Below are 25,705 nucleotides of genomic sequence, written 5' to 3'. Positions count from 1 at the left end.
CTCATTTGTCAAAATATTACAGAAAGTTCTTGATGTCAAAGCTAATTATACAATGTACTGTTGTTCATTGAGTGTTAAATGCAAAGTTAGAATGGACATAGAGATGTACAGCATGGAAACAAATCTTCCAATCGGTCCAAATCTTCCATGCCGACCAGATATCCTAACCTAATATAATCCCATTTGCCAGGACTTGGCCCATATCCCTCTAAATCCTTCCTATTCACATACCCATCCAGATGCCTTTTAATGCTGTAATTGTACCAACCTCACTTCTTCTGGCAGCTCATTCCATACATGCAGCACCGTTTACGTGAAAACGTTGTTCCTTAGATCTCTTTTATAATGATCCATAATTTTCTATAACACAGATGAATGAATGGCATCTGGTGTTCATTAGAAGTGCTCGTGCCCATCTATCATACTATTTTGCATCAAAACATTGCTGATGTGCAAACTGATAACATTACGTCGAAGGAACCAGGCATACAAAGCTAAATTAGCTGGGCAAACCACAACGTATCTTCTTACCCATTCAGATTACAGGATTGTAAAATTAACAGTGCAAAGACTGAGAAGTATATTGGGTATTGCATTTATCTAGTCTCAATCAGGTGGAGAATGAAAAATACAGACAGTTAAGAAAAAAAAGTGGACGGAGGTAAAAAAGAAACAATATAACAGACACTGTTTAACTATTAGCCATCTCACAGGTAAAGTTCTCTTCCACAGACAGCACTGAAGAGTGGCTCACTGATCTTACTCAAGGGGGAGTTACAGCCTCCTTTTGCTCAACAAGGAAGTCAACAGCTACGGAAGGGAGAGGGGGGAAAGTGGAATTGAGGCCACAACTAGATCATTCATTATTTTATTGAATGGTGGATCAAGCTCAAGGCCAAAAGGTCTAGAGTGGTTCTTCTAATAATTTAAATGCCTCAGAGATTAATTGACAGGAAGCAAACTTTAACACATTACTAAAAGAACTCAAACAACTAATCTGGGTTTAATTGTGTGATAAATTGCAACATAGCTTCAAGTATCCTAAGATGATGCCTCAGTCAAAGAACAGAAACTAAAGGCAGTTGTAAAGGATCATACAAGGAGACAATCATAGTCATGAATGATTCCTGTTTATTTCTGGACTGTGCAGATCAATAGAAAAGGCTGCAGAGTGCACACAGACTGCATACGATATTAACATATATGACCACAGTTCTACTATGGTTGTTGCACATATCCTGTATGAAATTGCAAACTAAAGTGCATTCATTAACTGTTATGACTATTCTAGCAGTACCAATACTCCAAGTCTCTGTTCTTTGCCTGGCTCTACCTGCAATGGTTTCTGTTCAACTTGTATTCCTCCTTGATTAACCTCTTGGCTCAAGTATAGTTCAAGTATGAACTGTGCCATTATATGGAAATAATTTTAAGACTAAGGAATTTGTGTTATCTCAACCGCTTCTCTTATTACAAGACTTCCTGATCTGCTTAGCCACAAGATGAAAAAATTCTTGGAGTTGCTTGCACTTCAGAAACAAAAGGGTGTACAGTACTCTTGAAGGCACAGCAGCCAGAAAGGGGGCAGCTCAGAACATTCTAGCCATACATGCCCCTATTGGGAAGTCATAATTAGTAAGTCTGAAAAATGTACTAGTGTCTTATCATTTCAACTTCTGACTACACTTATTTAGAACGGCCTCTTTTTTTTAAAAAGTAGTCTTACTGTATTTTGTTTACTTCCACCATTTGAGCAGTTCTACGTAAAGGGTGACAAATAGAAAAGAAAATAATTAATTACTGCCTTTGAGTATAAAATAGATGCTAAAACCAACTGGATTATTGTATAGACAAAGCAACTCACTGTTGGAGCTATAATAAAGTAAGTTAGATTTAATTTTTCATACTTTAAGAGTATTCAAATTCTCCCCATTTTCGCCAATACTATTCAAACAAATATGCAATGTAAATTTTTTTTTAAAATCACATTTACAACTGAAGTTAATTTCCTAAATATCTGCTAAAAGCATTCTTGTGAATGATCTCCAAATTGGTTTCTTTTATAGAGAAAGATAAATGTTATTTTATTGAATGTCTCTAGTTTGTTAAAAAAGAATGAAGAACCTCATCAATTTTTATACCAAAGAAAACTGACTAATCATTTTTGACAGTGTGTGCGTGGCATTGACTTATAGGGTTAAAATTCTCTAACTTCAATCCCAAAAGGCATTGTCCACTATACACTTTTTCTGATGTACAAGTCCAGCTAAAGTAGTCTTTGAACTTCATAATTGAGAAAACGATTGAGTGGTAGCATCCATATTCAGCACTTCATCAGGTGGCGACCTGGGTATCTGAAATAAAGCGAAATAGGACTTTAAATTACTAGGGTTGCAACATATTACAGTCAATATCTATTTAGTTGTAAATGCATATTGATACCAAATCCCCAATATAGTCATTACTTGCGTGCTACATTATAAGACCTTTTAAGATTACATCCATGTAGCTGCATGCTCTTAAAACTAAAGCAAAGAACTGCACATGGAGAGCTGACATAAAAACAGAATAGAAAAATCAGAGTTCTTAAGAGTCACCAAAATCAAAATGTTGCTTTGCTTTCTACCCACAGATGTTGCCAGACCTGCTGCTTTTGCTGGTAAAACTACTGGTCCTGGAAGCAGCAGTTAAAAAAAAATAGTACAGCAGTCTGCTGCTTTGTCTGGCAAATATGGCATACGAGTAGCTAAACTGCATTAAACAGCAAGGTCCAATGTTTGATTCCCCATCTGTCCTGAGTTAGCGGTCTCTGTAGCTACAACAATAAATGTCAGCAAACCCCGAGTCACAGAGTGTCTCCGTTCATCAATGACACCTGCTGAAAGGTGGAAATGTGAAAATCTCAAACAAAGACAGAGTTGGGATGAGGTTTAGCCAAATGTTCACCTATATTGCAATGCTCACTTTCTAGGTCTATACATAATAATTCGCGTACAGTTGTACAGTAACAAAGTTGTTGAAACATATCACAGTAAGGACCCAATGCCTTTAAAAAGAGAAAAGATGGAGAAAGAAAATGACCCCATTCGATAGTCTGCAAGTAGGCACTCGTACAAGACAAGCTGCCAACGCCACATCAGAAAAGCATGTAAATTGTAACAAGCAGAACTGAAAAAGTTTGCAGGGCTGAACTTCACAGGAACTGAATTAACCCAACTCACTGGGGGAGCTTCTTGCTTTACTTGAAAACGGTCAGGACATGAAACCGGATAAATCTTACAAATAAATTAAACCATAAACTCAGCCAGACTATAAATTAGTTGCAGGGGTATCCGTAATCTCCTAAAAGTTTTCAAGACTTGTTTAGGATAAAATAATCAGTTACCTGCAGTGGTTTCTTTGAAGATGTTGAAGTGTCTTTGGATAGGTTCTGGATCTCTTTTCGCACTTCTGAAAAAGCTTTATTGACTTTACAGACCTTTTCATTATTCACAATGTTAATCTGTTCAGAACAAAATATAAAGTTTAACTCCTTTTAGGCAGTGAGCTACTCCTACACTGCCTGAGCAGTAATTTCATTACATGATCGGTGCACACATCAAATTTAAAAAAAATGCAAAGCTGGTGACTTTCATAGCCACCTGTGGTGAAGCATTTCAAAGCAATCATATCACTCATATTTTGGTAAATTTAAGCTGACAACCCTGGTTGGGTTTCTTCAAAGCTTATTAAATAAAAGAATGTATTTCTCACACCCTCCCCCTCCCATTTATCAGTTTTAAAAATTGCTTGAAATTTATGTTGATATAATAGATAAGCATAAAAAAAAGGAAGCATTTTCCAATGAAAGTCAAGCAAGCAAATTCACAAATAGTGTATTTAAAATAACTGAACAGAAGCACTGGATTAAAAAAGTGAACCAAATTGTTCTTATTCATCCAGAAAGATAATCTGCGAGGACAGCACAGGTTTGAACAATACTGTATTAACATTGCTTAGAAATCATCAAGTCTAGCAAGTATACCATTAGTCTGATTCCCACGTTCTCACAATGCACACATTCTATTTGCTAACATCAAGTGCCTGAATGACATTAAAAAGCATTAATATGAAATGCAGGATTAGTATGCAGTGTGCGGATGACTGCAAGAAGGGACAATTCAAATCATTAACATTTGCATTATGAGGTCACTGGTTTGGGTCACTCAGTGTCAAAAAGAAAGAAAAAGGGATGAACAGTCACCAAATTCTAGCACAATGCAGGCTATTCTTGAGCTATTGTGGATATAACCCTGTCGACAGCTACTCTATAATGACTGCAACTGTTAAAGATGGGTTGTGTTTCAGAAACAATAAACATATCCTATCTGCCTCGATGGCTAAATCTCTCAGTGGCTGCTGGTGTGTTGGCTCTACTGCTTTGAAGAGCTTCCAAAACAGAAATGATAGTGGAAGCAGAGGTTTTAATCTCATAATCAGACGGCGTGCCAAATGTGTCAAAATAACAGGCTACTTCTGTCCAAACCAGTCAAGCAAACAGGCACATGCGAAGAAGATAACACAAATATATATTTTAAATTGAGCAAATATTTTTTTTAGATTGCATCACTTTCCTGTCTGGAAATGAGGAAAGATTATTTTTGAAATGTTAAATACCAAAACGTAAGATCAAAGTCAGCTATAAAGGCGCAGATTAGATTAGATTCTCTACAGTATGGAAACAGGCCCTTCGGCCCAACAAGTCCACAACGACCCACCCAGACCCATTCCCCATATTTACCCCTGACTAATACATCTAACACTATGGGCAATTTAGCATGGCCAATTCACCTAACCTGCACATCTTTGGATTGTGGGAGGAAACCGGAGCACCTGGAGGGTGCCCATGCAGACACAGGGAGAATGTCTGTGTGGAGTTTGCACAGTCACCCAAGGCAGGGACTGAACCTGGGTCCCTGGCACTGTGAGGCAGTAGGGCTAACCACTAGCCACTGTGCCACCCACTAATAAAGCATATCAAAGAGGAAATATATTCACAATGGAATCAATGCAGTAAATACCGGATTATGATCAACATTTAGCCCAACAGGATCACCAATTAGCAGACAAAGACCAACAATGCAAACAGCCCACAATAAAAACAGCTTGCGACTGGTTCACCATCTAAGTCAAAACATTTTAAAATCATATTGGAGTTCAGAAGAAAGCTGTGTGAGGAATAGACATGATTAACAGAAAGCAGGCAGGAAAACACAACTTTATACCTCCACTTAAGAACATCAGTGATCAAAAACAAAGACGTCAAACTTGAAATTATGGTACAATGACCTTGGCCACTTCACTTGATTTGACTAATGGGAAAGATTGTATGGTGTTCGAAATATCCTTATTTAAAGAGACTGCAAACTGAGAACACAGAGCTGAAATCCATCATTAAAGGAGAAGTTGTAGTTGCAGAAACCATACTAAATAAATAGCTAATATGCTGAAAGAGAATCATAGATATGTACAGCATAGAATCAGTCCCCTCAGTCAAACTTGTCCACGTTGACTAGATATTCTAAATTAATCTAGTCCCATTTGCCAGCACTTGGCCCATATCCCTCTAATCTCTTCCTATTCATATATCCATCCAGATGCCAGTTAAATGTTGTAATTGTACCAGCTTCCACCACTTCCTCTGGCACCTTATTCCATGCTCGCACCACCCTCTCCGTGAAAATGCTGCCTCTTAAGTTTCTTTTAAATCTTTCCCCTCTCACCATAAATCTATTCCCTTTGGTTCTGGACTCCTCTACCCCAGGGAAAATACCTTGTCTCTTCACCCTATCCATGCCCCTCATGATTTTATAAATCTCGATAAGGTCAGCCCTCAGCCTCCAACGCTCCAGGGAAAATAGCTCAGCTGATTTAGCCGCTCCCTATGGCTCAAACCTTCCAACCCTGGCTACATCTTCTGAACCCTTTCAAATTTTACAACAGCCTTCCTATAGAAGGGAGACCAGAACTGCACATAGTACTCCAAACGTGGCCTAACCAATGTCCTGTAATGCTTTCCAATTTCCTATACTCAATCCATTAATCAATAAAGGAAAGCATACTACTTTTAATTAAGTTTCTGACATCAAACAGTACTCAATAGCCCTACTGAAACTTAAAAATCAAATATGCCTCCATTAACTGTGTTTTGCAATTCTCCTCCATGCCCAAAAATTGATCACCATACAATCCTCTTACTTCTCTTCTCCTTTGCACTGAATTGGTTAACTTTATGAACAACGAACAAGAGTAGATCACTCAGTCCCTCCAGCCTGCTCCCCCATTTAGATCAAGTTGATCTGATTGTAACCTCAAATCAGAATGCCCACTTTTCCAATAACCCCTTAACAAGAAATTATTCACCTCTGCACCACTATCCATCTTAAAAATATACAAGGACTATGATTCCACCATCTTTTCAGGAAGGGAGTTCCAAAGATCTTAAATCTTGGAAAGAAAAAGATTGCCTAATCTCAGTTTTCAGTGGACAATCTTTGAATTTTAAACAGTAACTTCCTTCCGAACAGCATTGTGGGTCAACCTACACTCAACAAACTGCAGGATTCACCACCAAGAAGGATGACCAAGAATTGCTGGCCCATCCAATGACATTCACATGCCATAGATAAATTTTTTAACTCATCCATAATCTTTATAAAATGCAGATGAGGCTGGTTTTACACATTCCAATCCTGTCCTGGCAGGTCAGCCATTCTGGTGGTTCTTCTCAAGAACTCAAATTCCAATTCTGCACAGAATTGGCTCTTCCTTCATGCTTTCCTCGATCTTTAAAATGCGACTACCATTTGAAATCATTCCTTTACAAAACTTCAGGCAGCACCAATGTTGAAACTTCTTTTACATGCAATCATGTTGAATCTTCTAATTATAAGCTGATCAAAACTACCCAAGATTTGGGTTTGAATCCAATCCCACCAATCTAACTGCAAACATTCAATTATCTAGATATGCCTAACGAGGAACACAGGACCTGGGAGCGAGAGTAGCAAGCCTGCCCTGTCATAAGAGCATGGCTGATTTATTATTGTTCAGTGTGCATCCAGGGGATCTGTTAGTGATCTCTCATCGTTCCTATTGCTTATCTCAAACCAAATTGTAGTGAGCCAAAGTTCTCTCTCATTGGGATTGCACGTGGCATAGTGATTAGCACTGCTGCCACACAGCACCAGGGACCAGGTTTGATACCAGCCTCTGGCGACTGCCTGTGTGGAGTTTGCACATTCTCCGTGTCTGCGTGGGTTTTTTCTGGTTTCCTCCGGCATCCAAAGATGTGCAGGTTAGGTGGATTGGCCATGCTAAAATGCCATAGTATCCAGGGATATACATGCTAGGTGGATTAGCCATGAGAAATGCAGCATTACAGGGAGAGAGTGGTGGATCTGGGTGGGATACTCTTTGGAGGGTCAGTGTGGACTTGATGGGCTAAATAGTCTGCTTCCATACTTGTAGGAACTCTACAATTCTATTGTATTAATGTCATCCTTAATTAATACAGCTACCCCACAAACCTGTTCTAGTTCCCAGCCTTTTTTGAAAGGTCAAATATCCTTTGATTTCCAAGCCTTGGTTTCCATGTAATCATGTCTCTATTATGGCTACTAGGTTATATTTCTATTTTCCTTTCTGGTCTAATAATTTATCCATTTTGTTGTTATGATTGTTACATTATTAACAGATAATTAATTTTCCAGAAGCACTAGCTGCTCTGGATCATTTGCTGCATTGACATAAGGTTTCAGCTTCCAATGAAATGGTTCCATTCCATGGTTCAGGTAGCTACTTCTTTTCAGTGATTTTATTGAAGTGATTCCCAAAACAAAAGATTGTCGTCAATTTGAATGTACTTTTCATAATAAATGTTGAGTTTATTTTGGAACACAGTCATTCCCCTTTGAAGGATACTGGGTCAATGAAAAAATTCTTGGTAGTATGGATGCGCAGAGGGATCTTGGAATTCGTGTACATTGAGCCCTGAAAGTTGCCACCAAGGTTGATATAGTGCTGTTAAGAAGACATATGGTGTGTCAGGTTTTGTTGGTAGAGGGATTGAGCCCCAGAGCCATAAGGTCATGTTGCAACTATACAAAATGCTCATGCAGCCACGTGGAATATTGTGTGCAGTTCTGGTTGCTCAATTATAGGAAGGATGTGGAAGCATTGGAAAAGGTGCAGAGGATTTACCAGGACATTGCCTGGTCTGGAGGGAAGGTCTTATACGGAAAGGCTCAGAGACTTGGGTTCGTTCTCATTGGAGAAAAAGGCCGCGAAGAGGCGATTTGATAAAGACATACAAGATGATCAGAAGATTAGATAGGGTGAAAGTCTTTTTCCTCGAATGATGGTGTTGGCTTGTAGGAGGGTGCATAGCTACAACTTGAGGGGTGATAGATTTAAGATAGATGTCAGAGGAAGGTTCTTTACTCAGAGTGGCAGGCAGTGCATTCCATGCCTTTCCCAATGTAGTTAACTCAGCCATATTAGAGGTATTTAAACAATCCTTTGATTAGCACATGGATGATGATGGGATAGTGCAGGGGATGGGCTTAGATTAGTTCACAGGTTGGCGCAACATCGAGGGCCAAAGGGCCTGTTCTGCGCTGTATCGTTCTATTTCACTTTAATATCCCACTTTAAGATCAGAATACTGGAAAGAATTATGAAAAAATGTACGACAAATTATATCCTACAGTATTTTTTTTTAAAATCAACAAACTACAGCAGATAAAATATAGTAACAGGCCATTTGCTTCAACTTTTCCACAATTATCTTTCATCAATGCCATCTAATCCAGCAGCATAACTTTCTATGTTTTCTCCTTGAAATGGTTACTTAGCTGCTTATTAAGACACACCTGCAACACAATGCAGGAGACTTTTTCCCAAGCTACCCAAGATTCCCTTTCAAAACGTGCCAGCCCAAGAGGTTCCTGAAAAACTGGTAAGTCTGAAAATAAAACATCTAAGAAGTGGAAAGAAGCAGTGCTTCTATCAGGACGTTTTCCCAAGGCTTTCACAACTTTGATGGCCTTTTTCACCCGAGACTAGATTAACTAGAGGCCCCTTTGAATCTGTGCTCAGCAACAAGGGGTGCAAAGTGTGACTGCAGATGTCACTCTGGTCTTCAGAGGATGGTAATGAGACAGCTTTCTGAAGATTTATCTCCAATGCCAGCATTAAGGGGTCATATGTCTAGCACTCTGTTGTTGCAGAGAACAGCTTGCTCCTCGGGGACTGCAACTTATCAAATTACTAGAGCTTCATAGACCTCTCCCAGCGACAGTGAATCTGATAATTGATGAATTAAATTGCAGGCCTTCACTAGATTCAAAGGTGCTTGAAGTGAGAACTCAATGCCTGCTCTATAATTCTTGTAGGTACTGGAGTTTCATCATATTGGCTGCTTTGCGGTGTCTGTCTGGAGGCATAAACAGAAGTTCTAACTTCAAAGGATAGCCATGATCAATTAACCATCCTGATTCCATTAGGACTGGTCAAGTGCAGTGGTGTATGACACAGCTCTCAGAGTTTCCAGAAGGGTTGAGATGAGAAACTGGTCAGCATCACATTCTTATTAGCTACACGTTCAGTTAATAAAAACCTTTACCTTTAATTGTGTGGGTTCCTGAATGAGGCTTTCAGTGTGACAAGCAACCTGTCAATTGCTTCTTGCATCTATGGCAGCCCTGATAGTCTGAGTCGCTGATTCTATTGACGAGGAAATTAACTGCATGGTTTCACTGAAGACCATCTCAGTTGCCTTCCTTATACAATGGTGAACTCTAGTCACTTTATTGTACTAAAGATCTCCTCTTATCACCAGAGGAGATTAGTTCCCAAAGCATAGTCTGATAAAAAGACATAATTACTCCAGACCTGAGGGAACAGATATACTGCAATTTGTAACCTTCAATTAAGCAAAATCATTCAAAAGTGCCTGCCAGACTATTCAGACAAAAACATACTCAGCAAGTAGCCAGATTTAGAAAAGTAGTTTTATTTCAAACACCCATAACAAATATCAACACGCTCCTAGAGATACAGACCTGCACTGTTCGATGCCCAAAGCCCAAATGAGATATTAATATCTGACACTCAACAGAATCACCCTAATTTCTGAAAGGTAGTATCAGAAACCCAATAATTAATATACATGCTACAAAAACAAAAATTTAAGGTAGCAAATCAACTAAAGAAAGCCAATGGCATAAAGACATAAATCACACCCTTGTGGTTCCCAAGTGACAGAAATTTTAAAATGTACACGTTTGAAGTAAGTTCTCGCACAATAGTGAAGTATTCACTAACCTTCTTGAGACTTGTAGTTACGGGTTTGGTTTTACTTTTGACCTTGAGATTTTTGCTTTTGGCAACTTTGAAGACATCTTTATGTTTCTGTGCCTTTGATTTGTTCTTTGCCATTTTGATAGGTTACTGGAAGGTAAACAAACAATCACAAGATCAATTCAATACTGTTTATATGTGCTTATGGACCTTAAAACTTACTGGTGTCCAATCTTGATGGAATTCTAGGCATTTCTTCCTACTCCTCCTCACTTAATAAAGACTGACACAGTGACATTCCTCTTTTCTGCTACTTGTGTCAACTAATCAATCTATCCTCATTTGTGTTCAGAAAATGTCCCAAACCAACCTAAGAAATTCAGAGAAGCAGAATATCTCTTTATTCTAATACATTGTACTAATTTTACCCATCACGAGGGCTGAGATAAGTTTTCAGGGCTGTGAAATGCCTAGAAACTAGCACTTCACCAGCTGATTTCCACTGATCGTCCAAACAGAACCAACTGACTGGTGTGCAATTTGCCTGCAGATTTCACTGAAGACAGACTGGCAGAATTTCAGTCCCTGATGACAGATCTATTTCAGCAAACTGCAGTGGTGGATTAGTATTGAACCTATTAGTGTTGAAGCAGGAAATTATAGACCAGTTAGTCTGACCTCAGTGGTGGGAAAGATGCTGGAGTCCATTATAAAGAATGAAATTACGGCACATCTGGATAGTAGTAACAGGATAGGACAGAGTCAGCATGGATTTATGAAGGGGAAATCATGCTTGACTAATCTTCTGGAATTTTTTGAGGATGTAACTCTGAAGATGGACGAGGGAGATCCAGTAGATGTAGTGTACCTGGACTTTCAGAAAGCTTTTGATAAAGTCCCACACAGGAGGTTAGTGAGTAAAATTAGGGCGCATGGTATTGGGGGCAAAGTACTAGATTGGATTGAAAATTGATTGGCTGATAGGAAACAAAGGGTAGTGATAAACGGCTCCTTTTCGGAATGGAGGCAGTGACCAGTGGGGTAGTGCAGGGATCCGTGCTGGGACTGCAGCATTTTACAATATATGTTAATGATATAGAAGATGGTATCAGCAATAACATTAGCAAATTTGCTGATGATACAAAGCTGGGTGGCAGGGTGAAATGTGATGAGGATGTTAGGAGATTACAGGGTGACCTGGACAAGTTAGGTGAGTGGTCAGATGCATGGCAGATGCAGTTTAATGTGGATAAATGTATGGTTATCCACTTTGGTGGCAAGAACAGGAAGGCAGACTACTACCTCAATGGAATCAATTTATGTAAAGGGGCAGTACAGAGAGATCTGGGTGTTCTTGTACACCAGTCAATGAAGGCAAGCATGCAGGTACAGAAGGTAGTGAAGAAGGCTAATAGCATGCTGGCCTTCATAAGAGGAATTGAGTATAGAAGCAAAAAGGTGCTTCCGCAGCTGTACAGGGCCCTGGAGTACTGTGTGCAGTTCTGGTCTCCAAATTTGAGGAAAGACATTCTGGCTATTGAGGGAGTGCAGCGTAGGTTCACAAGGTCAATTCCTGGAATGGCAGGATTACCTTACAATGAGAGACTGAAGCAACTGGGCTTGTATACCCTTGAGTTTAGAAGTCAGAGAGAGACATATAAGATTATGAAAGGATTGGACACTCTGGCAGCAGGAAACATGTTTCCGCTGATGGGTGAGTGCCGAACCAGAGGACACAGCTTAAAAATACGGGGTAGACCATTTAGGACAGAGATGAGGAGAAACTTCTTCACCCAGAGAATGGTGGCTGTGTGGAATGCTCTGCCCCAGAGGGCAGTGGAGGCCCAGTCTCTGGATTCATTTAAGAAAGAGTTGGATAGAGCTCTCAAAGATAGTGGAATCAAGGGTTATGGAGATAAGGCAGGAAGAGGATACTGATTAGGAATGATCAGCCATGATCATATTGAATGGCGGTGCAGGCTCGAAGGGCTGAATGGCCTACCTATTGTCTATTGCTCAGGTTTTGCTAATTATATTGTCAACATTCCAAAAGGACTGGACTTTGATGTAAGTGCAGTGTCTCAGCCAGATCTGTTCACCTCTCTAGAACCGAGCAACAATAAAGCCTAATCCTTTGATATACAAGTAATAATTTTTCAAAATAATTTAACAGCTGGATTGCTGATTAGAACCAAGGAATTTAGGCTATAAATTATAAACTATTGAATAAATAGCAATTAGCACCAGAATCTCAACAGAGGACCATTAAAATTTTGAAATATTTACATGACTCAGTTGCAGAGAAATAATAAAGTGAACACAAGACCCAGCACTGACCTGGAGATAAGGTGAAAATAACATCACAGCACAAACTCTTCCTAACTGCTCTGTCAATAGCTCTATGCCCCAAGCACTGCAACAATTCAAAAATACAATTCACCATCACCTTCTTCAGACAACTGGGAACAGATAATATATGCTGGCCTAGCCAGTGACTAAATATCCCATGAAATTATTTTGTTAAAAATGTCTTTTTCTTCTTATTAAAATCAATTAATAGTCCAATGCATAGAGGAAAGGCAGGACAGCTCAGTACCACCAAATACACATTTTGTTTCAAGTGGGAACTCCACAACAATTCTCACCTCCTAGACAACCACAAGTGCAGAAACTGTCATGAGCTGGAGCAAATATTGGCCTCAGTGTAGACAGAGAAGTAGCTGGCACTATTGTGGTAGATTGCAGGGCTTATATGGATAGCGCATTTCTGTGTAGCCACCGCAGAAGAGGAATAAGTGCATGCTAAGCCATCAAATAAGATGAAGCAGGTAGCACAAGAATTGCAAGAATCTCATGAATGCATTTCACTTTCCAACTGGTATTTAATTCTGAATACTAGTCTGTGGAATGGTTCACCTGGGGAGTGCAATCCAGAGCCCAGTTCTTGGACCCCACCCCGACTTAGTTGTACAGAGATGGCAGGCAAACAAAATGGGCATGCAACAGTGATGAGGGATTCTAAAGTTAAGGAAACAGTCAGACACCTTGTGTCACAGGTTAGAACACAAATTGGTACGTTATCTCTCTATGCTGATGTCACCTAGCAGTTCCACAGCATTCTGACAGGAGCCACTGATTAGTCCATTTAGACAGCTCAACTGTACCAATAACTTGGGTTGAAATGGGAAAGAGATCCTTCAAATAGATTCTAGAGATTTACAAATGAACTAGCTAGATCTTAGAAGCCACGATTAATGGATCACTCCCAGTGTCATGCATTACCAAATACAGAAATAAAATTACAAGAACAGATGAATACATGGCAGGAGAAATTGTGCAGGAGGAAGAGTTTTTGATTTCTGGGACTTTCCAACAGGTTCCAGGGAAGTGGACAAAATTACAAGTTAATGGATGCAGGACCAATACAGTTATATGGGTGGTTTGCATGTACTGTTCAGGACATGTAAATTAACATGGCAAGGAAATGGGCACCAGAGCATAACATGCGAAAGGAATATACAAGCTGCACAAATAATTGAAAAATCAGAAGATAGTAAGTCCATTTGTAGTAAGTTGGAATGCACTGTTATGTTAATCACATACTTCTGAGGACTAGTTATGGTTGGGATGTTGGAAATTCAGTAGCCAATTTGCACAATACAAACTCCCAGTGTTGTGATGACATCTAGGTAACCTTATGTTGACTAAGAGGTAAAAGAAATAGTCAAGGTACCCATTCAATTCAGAGGGCAGCAGCATTCTCAAGTTAATACTTCACCTGAAAGGCAACACTTCAGACAGTGCAGCACTCGCAGTATCGCACCATCGTCCAGTCTGTTTGTTTGTTGAAGTCCTACAATGGATTGAACCCACAATCCTCTGACTGTGAGAGGCAAGTGTAACATCAACTGAGCCAAGGCTGACAAGTGAAACATGATTAAGTGGTAAAATTTAAAACACTACAAAATACAGAGCAGAAATGTCCCTCTCTATTACAAGCTCAACTAATTCTTGATATAAAATAGAATTTTACACTTTTTCAAATGAAAACGCACCACCTTGATACACCCGATAAGTTGTTCCAACAGTAGGTCCACCCGGCCCAGTAGAGTGATCTCCCTTTTCCTTTTGTACATACACTGTCCTGTTGGAACCTACCCCCAGGTGGAATTGAGGTAACTCCGGGCCAACACTACCGCGTGCTCCAGGACACAGCAACGTCACAAACCGCGCGCCACTCACTTCGGAAAGACCCCCAGAGGGAGGCTGCCCGATACGCTGCCTGTTTTATAATGAAGCAGAGACGGGAATGTTGGTGTGCGAGAAGGCGGAGGTTGTTATTGCTCTAACTTGATTGTGTTCCAGAATTAGCGACTTATCGCAGTCAAGTCTGTGCACATACATACAGTTCTGAAGAGGAGCCGCAATAGACGGAAACATTAACTCCGTTCCTCTCTTCACAGATTCTGTCAGTCCTGCTGGGTTTCTGCAGCTCTCTTGGTGTTTCACATTTCCAGCATCCGCAGGGTTTCCCTTTTATAATGTTAGAAATGTTCGCCTCTATTGTTATCTGTCGGACAGACGGTGACAAGTTGCGTCTTGTCATTGAATGAGAGACTTTAATTCCTGTAGCACCGTTCACAACCTCCAGGCATTTTATAGCTAATAACTTTGGAAACTGTTGTCGCAAAAGCAGCCAGTTTGCACACAAACAGCATTGTGTTGACCAACAAGAACAGATCACAAAATAGAGGTGGGGTGCCATGTTTGCATGAAAGCACTAATCTGTGTCCCCTACCATCTGTTCGCTGGCAAAATCCCATAGATCTATTTGAACACCAAAGCAATTTATCTGGTCATTTTTTTTTTCAAATTGCTATTTCTGAAATCTTGTGGCTGCAATGTTTCCCTACCTAACATTTTAAAACTAGTTCACTAATTCGGAAATGCTTTGGGAGGTCATAAACGATGCTAATGCTTATTTATTTTCTTTCTGTCTTTATCTCTCTGCATTCAATGTGGTGAAGATACTTCTACAGTGTTGTTAAGTGTAGATTTCTAGAATTGTGACTAACAATGATAAAAGAAAGGTAATCTATTTTTAAGTTGGAAAATGTGATTTGGAGGGGAACTCACAGGTGGTGGTGTTCCCATCTGCCTGCTGACCTTTCTTACTCAGGGGTAGAGGCTGTGGATTTAGAAGGTACTGTTACTGTACATTTTGTAAATGGTACACACAGTAGAGGAAGGTGATGTTTCAGATGGAGGGGTTGCCAAACAAGTGGACTGCTTTAATATGATTTGGACGTGCTGGTGTTGGACTGGAATCGACAAAGTTAGGAATCACACAACACCAAGTAATAGTCCAATAGGTTTATTTGGAAACACTAACTTTTGAGGTGGTTGTGGAACAGGATCATAAGGCACAGAATTTATCGCAAAAGGGTTACAGTGTCATGGAACTATAATGGTATATTAAACAAACTTAGATTAAGTCTTTTACCTTTTAGAATGGGATATGCTAGTTTCGGTGCTTTAATATGTAAATCCCAGAACTCCTTTTAAGTAACATTCTCAAGATAGGTTCAGCTTTTCTAACAATAATTGCCATCTCAGTTCTGACAGTGCATTAAAGGTGTGAGGTTAAAGTCTGTCTGTCCCAATATTGAGTCAGACTGGTTCTATTTCTAAAGTGGGACTTACAGAATCTTACATGAACTTTGAGCAAAATAAAAAGTAAGTCTGCAAAAACAAACTCACCCCATAAACTTATGTGTGTGCATATGCAGGAGAGTCACAGTGAGTGTTGGCATGTGAACGAGTATGTGTGCAAGCTTGGTCAAGTATGTGTGTGAGTGTGATCAGGTACAGGCCTGTGAAAAGGTTCATGCGTGGGTGTGAGTGCGGGGAGGGGGGGGTGTGCACGTGTGTGTGTGTATGAGAGAGAGAGCATATGCATGAGAGATGGTGTGCGTGAGTGTATGAGTATGGAGGAGTGTGTGAGAAAGAGTGTGTGTATTGCAGTGGGGTCACCTGTAGTATGACATGAACCCAAGATCACAGTTGAGGCCATCCCCATGCATACTGAACTTGGCTATCAGCCTCTGCTCAGCCACTTTATGTTGTTGCTTGTCCTGAAGTCTGCATTGGAGAATGGTCACCCGAAGGTTTGAGGCTGAATGTCTCGAACCACTAAAGTGTTCCCCAGCTGGAAGGTTCCCCAGCCTTGTGATCGTTGTGCGGTCTGAGGAAGAAGAGACATTGTTGGGCTTTTGTAACTAATATGTCTAAATGAAGAGTCCGAGAAAGCTTGTTGTGGATGACCACTCCCAGGAGCTTGACACTCTCAACTCGTTCCACCTCTGTGCTGTTAATGTGTAGGGGGGCATGAGTAACATCCCGCCGAAAGTCAATAATGAGTTCCTTGGTTTTCCCGGAATTGAGAGCTAGGTTGTTCTCAGTGCACCATTTTTCCAGGTCTTCCAACTCCCATCTGTAGTCTGTTTCGTTGCCATCTGAGATTCGACTGACCGATTTGTGTCATCAGCAAAATTATAAATGGCATTAGTCTGGTATTTGGCAACGCAGTCAAGGATATACAGTGAGTACAGTATGGCTGAGTAAGCACTCCTGGGGGGCTCCAGTGCTGAGTGTTAGTGAGGCTGAAATATTGTCCCCAGTCTTCACTGATTGTGGCCTGTGGGTCAGGAAACAGAGGATCCAGTTGCAGAGAGTGGGGCTTAGTCCGAGATAACTAAGTTTAGTATTCAATCTCGAGGGGATAATAGTGTTGAAGGCTGAACTGTAGTCAATGAGTAGGATTCTTACATAGCTATTCTTGGTGTCAAGATGTTCTAGGGAGAAGTGATATGGCATCTGACATGGATCTGTTGATCTGATAAGCAAATTGTAAAACATAATGATTTCAAACAGTTTGGAATTATAAGATTACAAATGCAGTAAAATCTTTCCATGTAACCTTTGAAAAACTTACAACTCAGAGATATATCTCTGGATTGCCTACTGTTTACTCTGCCAGTATGTGGTTACTGGTATTGATCTTGTGGATAGATTTATTCATTTGTACCAAAACTGAGGTTTTGCTGAAATATTACTGCCATTCATTCCAAAATTATTTTCTCAGAATATCTTTAATCTGTGGAATTCTCTTCCCTAGAGAGCAGTGTAGGAAAAATCAATGTATAACTTTAAGGATGGATAGGATAGATTGTCACATGACAAGGGAGTTAAAGGAATTAAGGTAGGCAGGAAGGTGTAGTCCTTCGTCAGATCAGCCAAGATGTTATCAAATGGTGGAGCAGATTTGAGGGCTGACTGGCATATTCCTGACTCCAATTCATATATGTGTTTATATTAAGTTACAGAAATAAAAACAAAATACTCTGGATGCTGGAGATCAGAAATAAAAAAACAGAAGATGCTGGTGAAACTCAGCAGGTCTGACAGTTTCTGTGGAGAAAGAGTTTCTTCTGAATAAGACACATTGGATTTGAAAGGTTAACTCTGTTCCTCTCTCCAAAGATGTTGCAAAACCTGCTGATCTTCACCAGCATTTTCTGTAACTATCACAAATTACTGAAGCTACTTTCTAAAAGATTTATAAAATTGGTATTCATGCTGCATGTTTAGCACATATTATTCTGTTAACAGTTTACATGAAGACACAAACTTAATCATTAGTTTAAGTTATCCAATAGTGTACTAACTATCTCTATTTTCAGAAAAGTAACTCTGATTGCAATAACTGAGTTAAGTTAGTTGTACCTTTCTTTGTATTGTAATTGCTTGTTTTTTGCTTGTATATGAAAAATGGATGTGCTGGGTGCAAATTAAGCTGGTTTTTCCTTTCTGATATGTGAAGTGCAACAACAGTCACTAAATGTTTAAATTACACTCGAGGAAACTAAATAATGAACATTGGTGTAGAATATTTTATATCCTCTGGACATTCCAAAGTTTTTAACAACCAACAAAATACTTTTTGATATAAACAAAGTACTTCAGAAGATGGAGATCTGAGATAAAAACATGAAGTGCTGCAAAAAGTCAGCAAGCCTGGCAATATCTATGGAGAGGGAGAAAAATAAACTGTTTTAAGTCCAATCTAACTCTTGTTCAATGTGGTCATTATTGTAAGGATATGAAGCAACCAGTTTGCAGTTAGCAAATTTCTACAAACTACAATGAGATTAGTAACCAAATATTCTTTTGTTTAATAGGTATTGGTTGACAGATATTGGAATTACTTCCCTGCTCTGCTTTGAGTAATGCATTGGGATAATTTAAACCCAGCTAAGAGGATAAATTTGTTAGTTTACCAGTTGATCCAAAGTATGGCATCTCTGATAGTGCAGCATACTCTCTGTACTGTGTTGAAGTGCACTTCAACACAGTACAGAGGGTATGCTGCACTAGATTAGGGTTCAAGTCTTTAGGCGGAACCCTGACAAGGGAGGGGAGGGGAATATATGTTTGTTGTGATATCCCGCTGGAGGTGACAGAAATGGTGGCTTACAATCCTTTGGACACAGGACTAGTAGGATGATAGGTGAGGACCAGGGAGACCCTATCATTGTTGTGGAAAGGAAGGACAGTGGTGAGGGGTGTGAACAGGAGATGGGTTGAACACAGCTAAGTGCCCTGTCAATCACAGTAGCAGAAAATTCTTGGTTGAAGATAAAAGTAGACATTTCTGGGGCCCCCTGGAAGGTGGCATCATCAGAATAGATGTGATGAAGGCTGGGAGAATGGAGTAGAGTCTTTACAGGAAGCAGGGTGTGAGGACATATAGTCGAACTAACTGTGGAAGTCGATGGGCTTATAATGGATATTGATGCCTATTTTTACCTCTCTGACATTGTTATCTCTGGCCCGCTAATGTCACCAGAATGTTTATCAATGCCATCATCAGCTCTAAATTCAACTTCTGTAAAATTCACTTTAATTGTCTTCCGACCTGTGACCTATACAATTTTAAAAATGCTGAATTACTTCGTTATTCTACAATAAGCCCCAATTACCATTACAATTTTTGACTTACCCTGGCTCCCTGTCCCACAGTGGATCGAATTTAAAATTCTCATCCTCCTTGTTTATCTCTCTAAGGCCTCACCCAGTTGTAAATTTGCAATCTTCTTAAGCCTTATGTTGGTCCCCATGCTATCTGGTCATTTAACTGTGGCTTCTTACATTCACTGTCCTGTAATGCTCAGAACATTTTACAAACATTTTGAACCCACTTCCTGAAACATCTTTTCTTCTTCTCCAACAACTACCTCAATTTAAAAACTTTCTTAAAACTTACATCTTCAGTCAACTTGCTTAGCCTTTCCAGATAAGATGCCTGTGCATCTTTTCTCCGCTTTACCTTGGAATATTCATGTGTATGGGAGGCACTATATACAAGTGAGTAAATACTATTGATTGCCAGCTCATAGGCCTGCTGATCTAAGATACATGCAGCAGAGCAGGTTTTTGTGCTATCTACAATATAGGTTGTGTCCAAAGGTGTCTGTGCTCCCTGTAGTTGGCCAGAACGTAGCCTCACCCAATCATGCACCTAATCGGGAAGTTTCCAGCACTTAGTGCTTTAAACAAAATGCATTGAAGGACGGAGGGTACCTATTCGGTGTTTGGTAGTTTGATTCAATTTCATCTGTTTATGAACATTTAGTGTTTTTTTTTTGCAGTCATCATTACCTTGAATAAATCTTAGCTGGAGATTTAAATTAAACGAAATGATTGTGACAACATTCACAACAACATTTGTAAGCATAATTGAAGGACTAGGGAGACCCTATCATTGTTGTGGGAGGGAAGGGAAGTGATGAGGGCAGTGTACAGGAGATGGGTTGAACACGGCGAAGGGCCCTGTTAACCACAATAGCAGAGAATTCTTGGTTGAGGATAAATATGGACATTTCTGAGGATAAATGATGCAAATAAATGTGATAGAGACAGAGAAATTGTGAGAATGAGATAGTCTTTACAGGAAGCGGCGTGTGAGGTATAGTCAAGGTAACTGTGGAAGTCGGTGGGTTTGTAGTGGATATTGGTGGCTAGCCTATCCTCAGAAATGGAAAAAGAGATATCGGACAGAGGAAGGGAGGAGCCGAAAGTGAAATTGATAAAGTTTTCCAGTTCTGAATAAGAGAGGGAAGCAGCACCGATGATGTCATCAATGTACCACAGAAAGAGTTGTGGATGGGGGCCCAAGTAGGACTGAAACAAAGAATATTCCACACACCCCACAAAGAGACAGGCATGGGGCCCATGCAGATACCTTTGGCCACACCTTTGATCTGGAGAAAGTGAGAGAAGTGAAAGAACTTGTTCAGAGTGAGGACAGCTGTCCAGGCAGAGGAGGGTGGTGCTGGGTGGGGACAGAGCAGGCCTTTTTTCCAGGAAGAAGTGAAGAGCCCTGAGACCATCCTGGTGGGGAGTGGATGTGTAAAGGGCTTGCACGCCCGTGGTAAAGAGAAGGCAGCTGGAACTTCTGAAACTGACATAAAGCATCAGAAGAATCAAAAATGTAATGGGAAGAGACTGGACAAGAGGAGAAAAGGTCACAGTAGGAAATGATATGTTCTGTAGGGCAGGGGCAGGCAGAAACAATGGGTGTGCCCAGGCAGACCTGTTTGTGGATTTTTGAAAGAAGGTAGAAGCAGCTGTACTGAGTTGGAGGTGGGGGGAGAAGAACGCCAGATGAGATGAGATTGGTAACGAATGATGACCAATGGTTGGGTCATGGTTCCAGGACAAATAGGAGGAGGTGGCTGAGAGCTGGCACTCAGCCTTTGCAATATAGATGTCAGTCTGCCAGACTATAACAAGACCATCCTTGGCCTAATTACAAAGTAAGGGTTGGATCTGAGAGCACGGAGTGCTGTCAGTTCAGAGGGATATAGGTTAGAATGGGTGGGGTTAGACAGAGAAATTAAGGTAACCAATGCCACATTGGTAGTTCTTAATGTACAAACCAAATGCAGGTAAAAGGCCAGATGTCGGTAACTTTGAGTTTTTGGAGCTTTTCTTCCTTACCACCTGAAAGGAAGAAAATATGTTTCTTGACAAAGAATGCTGTTAGTACAGTGGACCCATTTTCTCATTTTCACAACTATCATTTACATATATTTTACATTTACATTTCTAATGCTTCTTTATCACAATTAGCACATTCTTGTCTTTTGCTTTGGTCACTCACAATCTGTTCCATTCGCTTCTCCTCCCTCTGAAAACAGCATAAAGACCACAACTTTCCAGTCCTTTTCAGTTTTGAAGAAGAGGAATGAGGGACTTGAAACTTTACTCTGGTTCTCTCTCCACAGCTGCTGCCAGACCTGCTGAGTTTCTCCAGCAATTTCTGTTTTCATTTCATGTTTAGATGATTCAGACTTCCCTTCGGTTGAACAATGACACAACAGAGGCCATTATTTTTTGATTGCTGTCAAAGACTCAGCATCATTGCCAATGACTCTGGCCTCTTGATGGTTGCTTGTAGATGTTAAATTAGTTTTTTACAACCTCAGCATTCTGCTTGACCCACTACGGAGCTCAAACTCCATTTTGTTTTCATCAACACCACTATTTATTTTTGCCGCTCTGACATTGTTATCTCTGGCCCACTAATATCACCAGAATGCTTATCCATGCCATTGTCAGCTCTAAATTCAATTTATTTAATGTCCACTTTGCTTAAAATTCTCATCCTCCCCTGTTTATCTCTTCAAGGCCTCACCCTGTTGTAAATTTGCAATCTTCTTAAGCCTTATGTTGGTCCCCATGTTATCTGGTCACTTAACGGTGGCTTCCTACATCGACTCTGCTGTAATGCTAGGAACATTTTACAGTCATCTTGAACCCACTCCCTAAAACATCTTCTCTTCTTCTCTAAGTGCTACCTCAATTTAAAAACTTTCTTAAAACCCACCTCTTCAGTTAACTTGCTTAGCCTTTCCACGTAAGATGCCTGCGCATCTTCTCCTCTTTACCTTGGAATATTCATGTGTATGGGAGGCACTATATACAAGTGAGTAAATACTATTGATTGCCAACTCAGCGGCCTGCTGCTGTAAGATACATGCAGCAGAGCAGGTTTTTGTGCTATCTACAGTATAGGTTGTGTCCAAAGGTGGCTGTGCTCTCTGTAGATGGCCAGAATGTGGCCTCACCCAATCATGCACCTAATCAGGAAGTTTCCAGCACTTAGTGTGCGTTCTAGGTCTTGCTGCTTTAAACAAAATGCAGTGAAGGATGGAGGGTGTATGTTCGGTGTTTGGTAGTTTGATTCAATTTCATCTGTTTATGAACATTCAGTGTTTTTTTTTATTTCTTTGCAGTCGTCATCCTGAAAAAATCTTAGCTGGAGATTTAAACTAATTGAAATGATGTGACAACTTTTGTAAGCATAATTGAACTGACAAAAATTTTATAAAAATGGAAACAAAGGAATAATTGCATTCAAATAAATTATTTGATTCTGATTATATTACTAGCTCAATTTCTTAATGGATAATTTATGACCTAGCCATAAAGTACAAGTATTTCCTTTTAATAGAGTTTTTTTTAAAAATCATCCTTTCTTAATCTATTTTCAATCTGTTTATTATTATGAACCTGAATTATGCAATAAATCCTTAAAGTGAATGTTTAACATGCTTGTTTGGTATTTCCTTCACCATTGGTTTTATAGAAGTATTAAGCCTAGCCTTCATGATGGTAGACAGGAATCTCAAGTTATTGCATAAGGAATGTATACACAAGTACCCATAAAATAAAAACAGGGTCTATATAACTTTCTATCATTGTCATTTCTTATCCTTACATTGAATAATATTACCTTGTGACTGTAGTAATATTGAAACCATGTTGTCAATCATCAAATTACATGCAATGTCTTCACAATAAAAAAAAGATTAGTTTTAAAGTTGATATAAAAATATTCAAGACATTTTCTGTTCTTCACATTTATTTTGCTGTACAATCTTTCAAACTAATACACATTGTTTAATATCTACAAATGATTGATTACTGATGGAACTACTGTTTCTGAAGCTACTGTACCTAGAAATATTATAATATTTGTATTTTGTTCTGTGCTACCTAGAACTTTGAAACCACTTAAATGACCAATATAAATTCCCACATTTGCCAACTGATAACATGTAATTTTATATGTTCTCTTTTATCATGTTTACTAATGTCAGCTGATTTCTTTTAGTACAAGGTTGGGTTGATGTATTTTAATGTACTGTGTATGCTCATTTATAGAAGCTTTATGATATTACTGAAAATCTCTGAAAGATATACAGAACATGTTTTAACAATTTGTGTTCAAAATATATGCATCTTGATTTTTTTTCAAAGTGTACTTTATTGCTTTGCTGTTCTCCAGAAGCTGAAAACTGAACAGTTGATTTGGACAGCAACTACATCTGCTTTCCATCCATTAACTGATCTTCTATCTAAAGAAAAGCATGGCCTAATTAGGGACAGTCAGCATGGCTTAGTGCAGGGCAGATCATGTCTTATTAACTTGATTGAATTTTTCGAGGAGGTGACAAAAATGATTGATGAGGGTAGAGCAGTGGATGTTGTCTACTTGGATTTTAGTCAGGCTTTTGACAAGATTCCTTGGTAGGCTCATGGTAGACTCATCCAGAAGATTAAGATACATGGAATGCATGGTGTCTTGGCCGCATAGATTCAGAATTGGCTCGCCCATAGAAGGCAGAGGGTATTGGTGGAAGGGTGTTTTTCAAGCTTGTGATCCATGACTAGTAGTATTCCGCAGGGATCCTATGGGGTCCTCTGCTGTTAGTAATACTTATAAATGACTTGGATGAAAATGTAGATGGATGGGTTAGTAAGTTGGCAGAAGATACAAAGATCGGTGGAGTTGTGGATAGTGTAGAAGGTTGTCAAAGGATACAGCAGGATATAGATCATTTACAGCTATGGTTGAGAAATGGCAGATAGAGTTCAAACCGTGTAAATGCAAGGTGCTGCACTTTGAAAGATCAAATGTTAAGAGAAAGTGTACGGTTAATGGCAGGATTTTGAACAGCATTGATGTACAGAGAGATCTTGAGGTTCAAGTCCATAGCTTCCTGAAAGTGGCCACACAAATGAATAAGAAGGTAAAGAATACCAATGGCTTGCTTGCCTTTATTGGTCAGGGAACTGAGTACAAGCATCAGGATGTCACTTTGCAGCTTTATAAGACTTTGATGAGGCCACACTTGGAATATTGCTTTCAATTCTGGTTATCACATTACAGGAAGGATGTGGAGGCTTTGGAGAGGGTGCAGAAGAGGTTTAGAAGAGGTGCCTGGATTAGATGGTATTCTCTGGAGGCATGGAGGCTGAGGGAAGACTTGACAGATTGTCTATAAAATTATGAGGTGCATAGATAAAGTTGATGGTCAGAATCTTTTTCCCAGATCTGACATATCTAAAACTAACGGAACATGCATTTAAGGTGAGAGGGAAAATTTCAAAGGAGATGTAAGGGGCAAGTTCTTTTAGCACAGAGAGTGGTAGGAGTCTGGAACATGCTGCCAGGAAGGTGATGGAGGCAAATATGATAGGGACATTTCAGAGACTTTTTGATAAGCATATGCAAGGATTGGAGGAATATGGACCAAGGGCAGACAGAAGGAATTAGTTTATTTGGCACAACATCGAGGGTCATAGGGCCTGTTCCTGTGTTGTATTGTTCTATATTCTATGCTAATATATTACCTTTTGCTCCAAGACCACTGAACTTTCCCATTACCTATTTATTTGGCACCTTATCAAATTCTTTTGGAAGTCCAACTATATGATTTCTATTGTTCCCCCTTATCTACCCTATTAATTAGATCCTGAAAAATCTCTAATAATTTTGTCAAATAAGAGATCCCTTTAGTAAAACCATATTGACTTGTTCTAATCATGCTATGTTTTCCAAGTCCATTTTTAAGACTTCCCTAAGGATAGATTCTAGCACTTTTTCAAAGAATGATGCTCGGCTAACTGAGCTGCATTTCATTGTTTTCTCTCTTTCTCTATTTATATGAAAAGCGATGAAACATTTGCCAACTTCCAGTCTGAATGAGGTATTCTCAAAGCTATTGGATAAGTATAGCCATTACACCCACTGTCTATGCACTGTAAGTTTTAAAACCCAAACATGAAGGCCATTTGGTCCTGGAAATTGGTCAGATTTTAATTTTTTAATTTCTCCAACCCTTTTTCTCTGCTGATATTTCCTTTACTCCCTCATTCATTTTAGCCTCTAGGAAACCAGCTAATTTTAGTATAAAACTTGTGAAGGTAGACACAGTCTACCTTTGAAAGTTGC

The 25,705-nt window shown here is 39.6% G+C and overlaps 1 protein-coding gene across 7 annotated transcripts; it reads right to left on the bottom strand.

Moving 5' to 3' along the window:
- Nucleotides 1-1,111: 1,111 nt before the first annotated feature.
- rbis (ribosomal biogenesis factor) lies at nucleotides 1,112-22,388 on the bottom strand. 7 transcript variants are annotated; one of them, XM_043688150.1, is made up of 6 exons: nucleotides 22,293-22,388; nucleotides 21,566-21,764; nucleotides 21,342-21,405; nucleotides 14,120-14,260; nucleotides 12,679-12,754; nucleotides 10,427-10,491 (listed from the first exon to the last, which is right to left on the bottom strand). In XM_043688150.1, exons 2-6 carry the CDS (start codon nucleotides 21,732-21,734, stop codon nucleotides 10,489-10,491), a joined length of 453 nt encoding a protein of 150 aa, XP_043544085.1. In that variant the 5' UTR covers nucleotides 21,735-21,764; nucleotides 22,293-22,388; the 3' UTR covers nucleotides 10,427-10,488. The 7 variants fall into 7 exon arrangements, with proteins under 7 accessions (XP_043544086.1, XP_043544087.1, XP_043544088.1 ...); XM_043688151.1 differs by lacking the exons at nucleotides 12,679-12,754; nucleotides 14,120-14,260; nucleotides 21,342-21,405; nucleotides 21,566-21,764; nucleotides 22,293-22,388 and adding exons at nucleotides 1,112-2,354; nucleotides 3,386-3,502; nucleotides 14,500-14,596 and having other exon boundaries at nucleotides 10,366-10,491; XM_043688152.1 differs by lacking the exons at nucleotides 12,679-12,754; nucleotides 14,120-14,260; nucleotides 21,342-21,405; nucleotides 21,566-21,764; nucleotides 22,293-22,388 and adding exons at nucleotides 1,112-2,354; nucleotides 3,386-3,502; nucleotides 14,397-14,528 and having other exon boundaries at nucleotides 10,366-10,491.
- Nucleotides 22,389-25,705: the final 3,317 nt, after the last annotated feature.

The sequence above is a fragment of the Chiloscyllium plagiosum genome, chromosome 4, assembly GCF_004010195.1.
Source record: "Chiloscyllium plagiosum isolate BGI_BamShark_2017 chromosome 4, ASM401019v2, whole genome shotgun sequence".
Lineage (NCBI taxonomy): Eukaryota > Metazoa > Chordata > Chondrichthyes > Orectolobiformes > Hemiscylliidae > Chiloscyllium > Chiloscyllium plagiosum.
This window is presented reverse-complemented; position numbering and strand designations above follow the sequence as displayed.

What these genes read in the sequence shown, in the direction of transcription:
- rbis (XM_043688149.1), bottom strand. Translation starts at nt 15,106, where the DNA reads ATGGCACCCCACCTCTATTTTGTGATCTGTTCTTGTTGGTCAACACAA. An exon ending in TGCGGCTCCTCTTCAGAACT is followed by an intron (nt 14,261 to 14,747) that starts GTATGTATGTGC and finishes TTCACTTGTCAG; the next exon opens with CCTTGGCTCAGTTGATGTTA. An exon ending in TCTGAAGTGTTGCCTTTCAG is followed by an intron (nt 12,755 to 14,119) that starts GTGAAGTATTAA and finishes GAATTGTTGCAG; the next exon opens with TGCTTGGGGCATAGAGCTAT.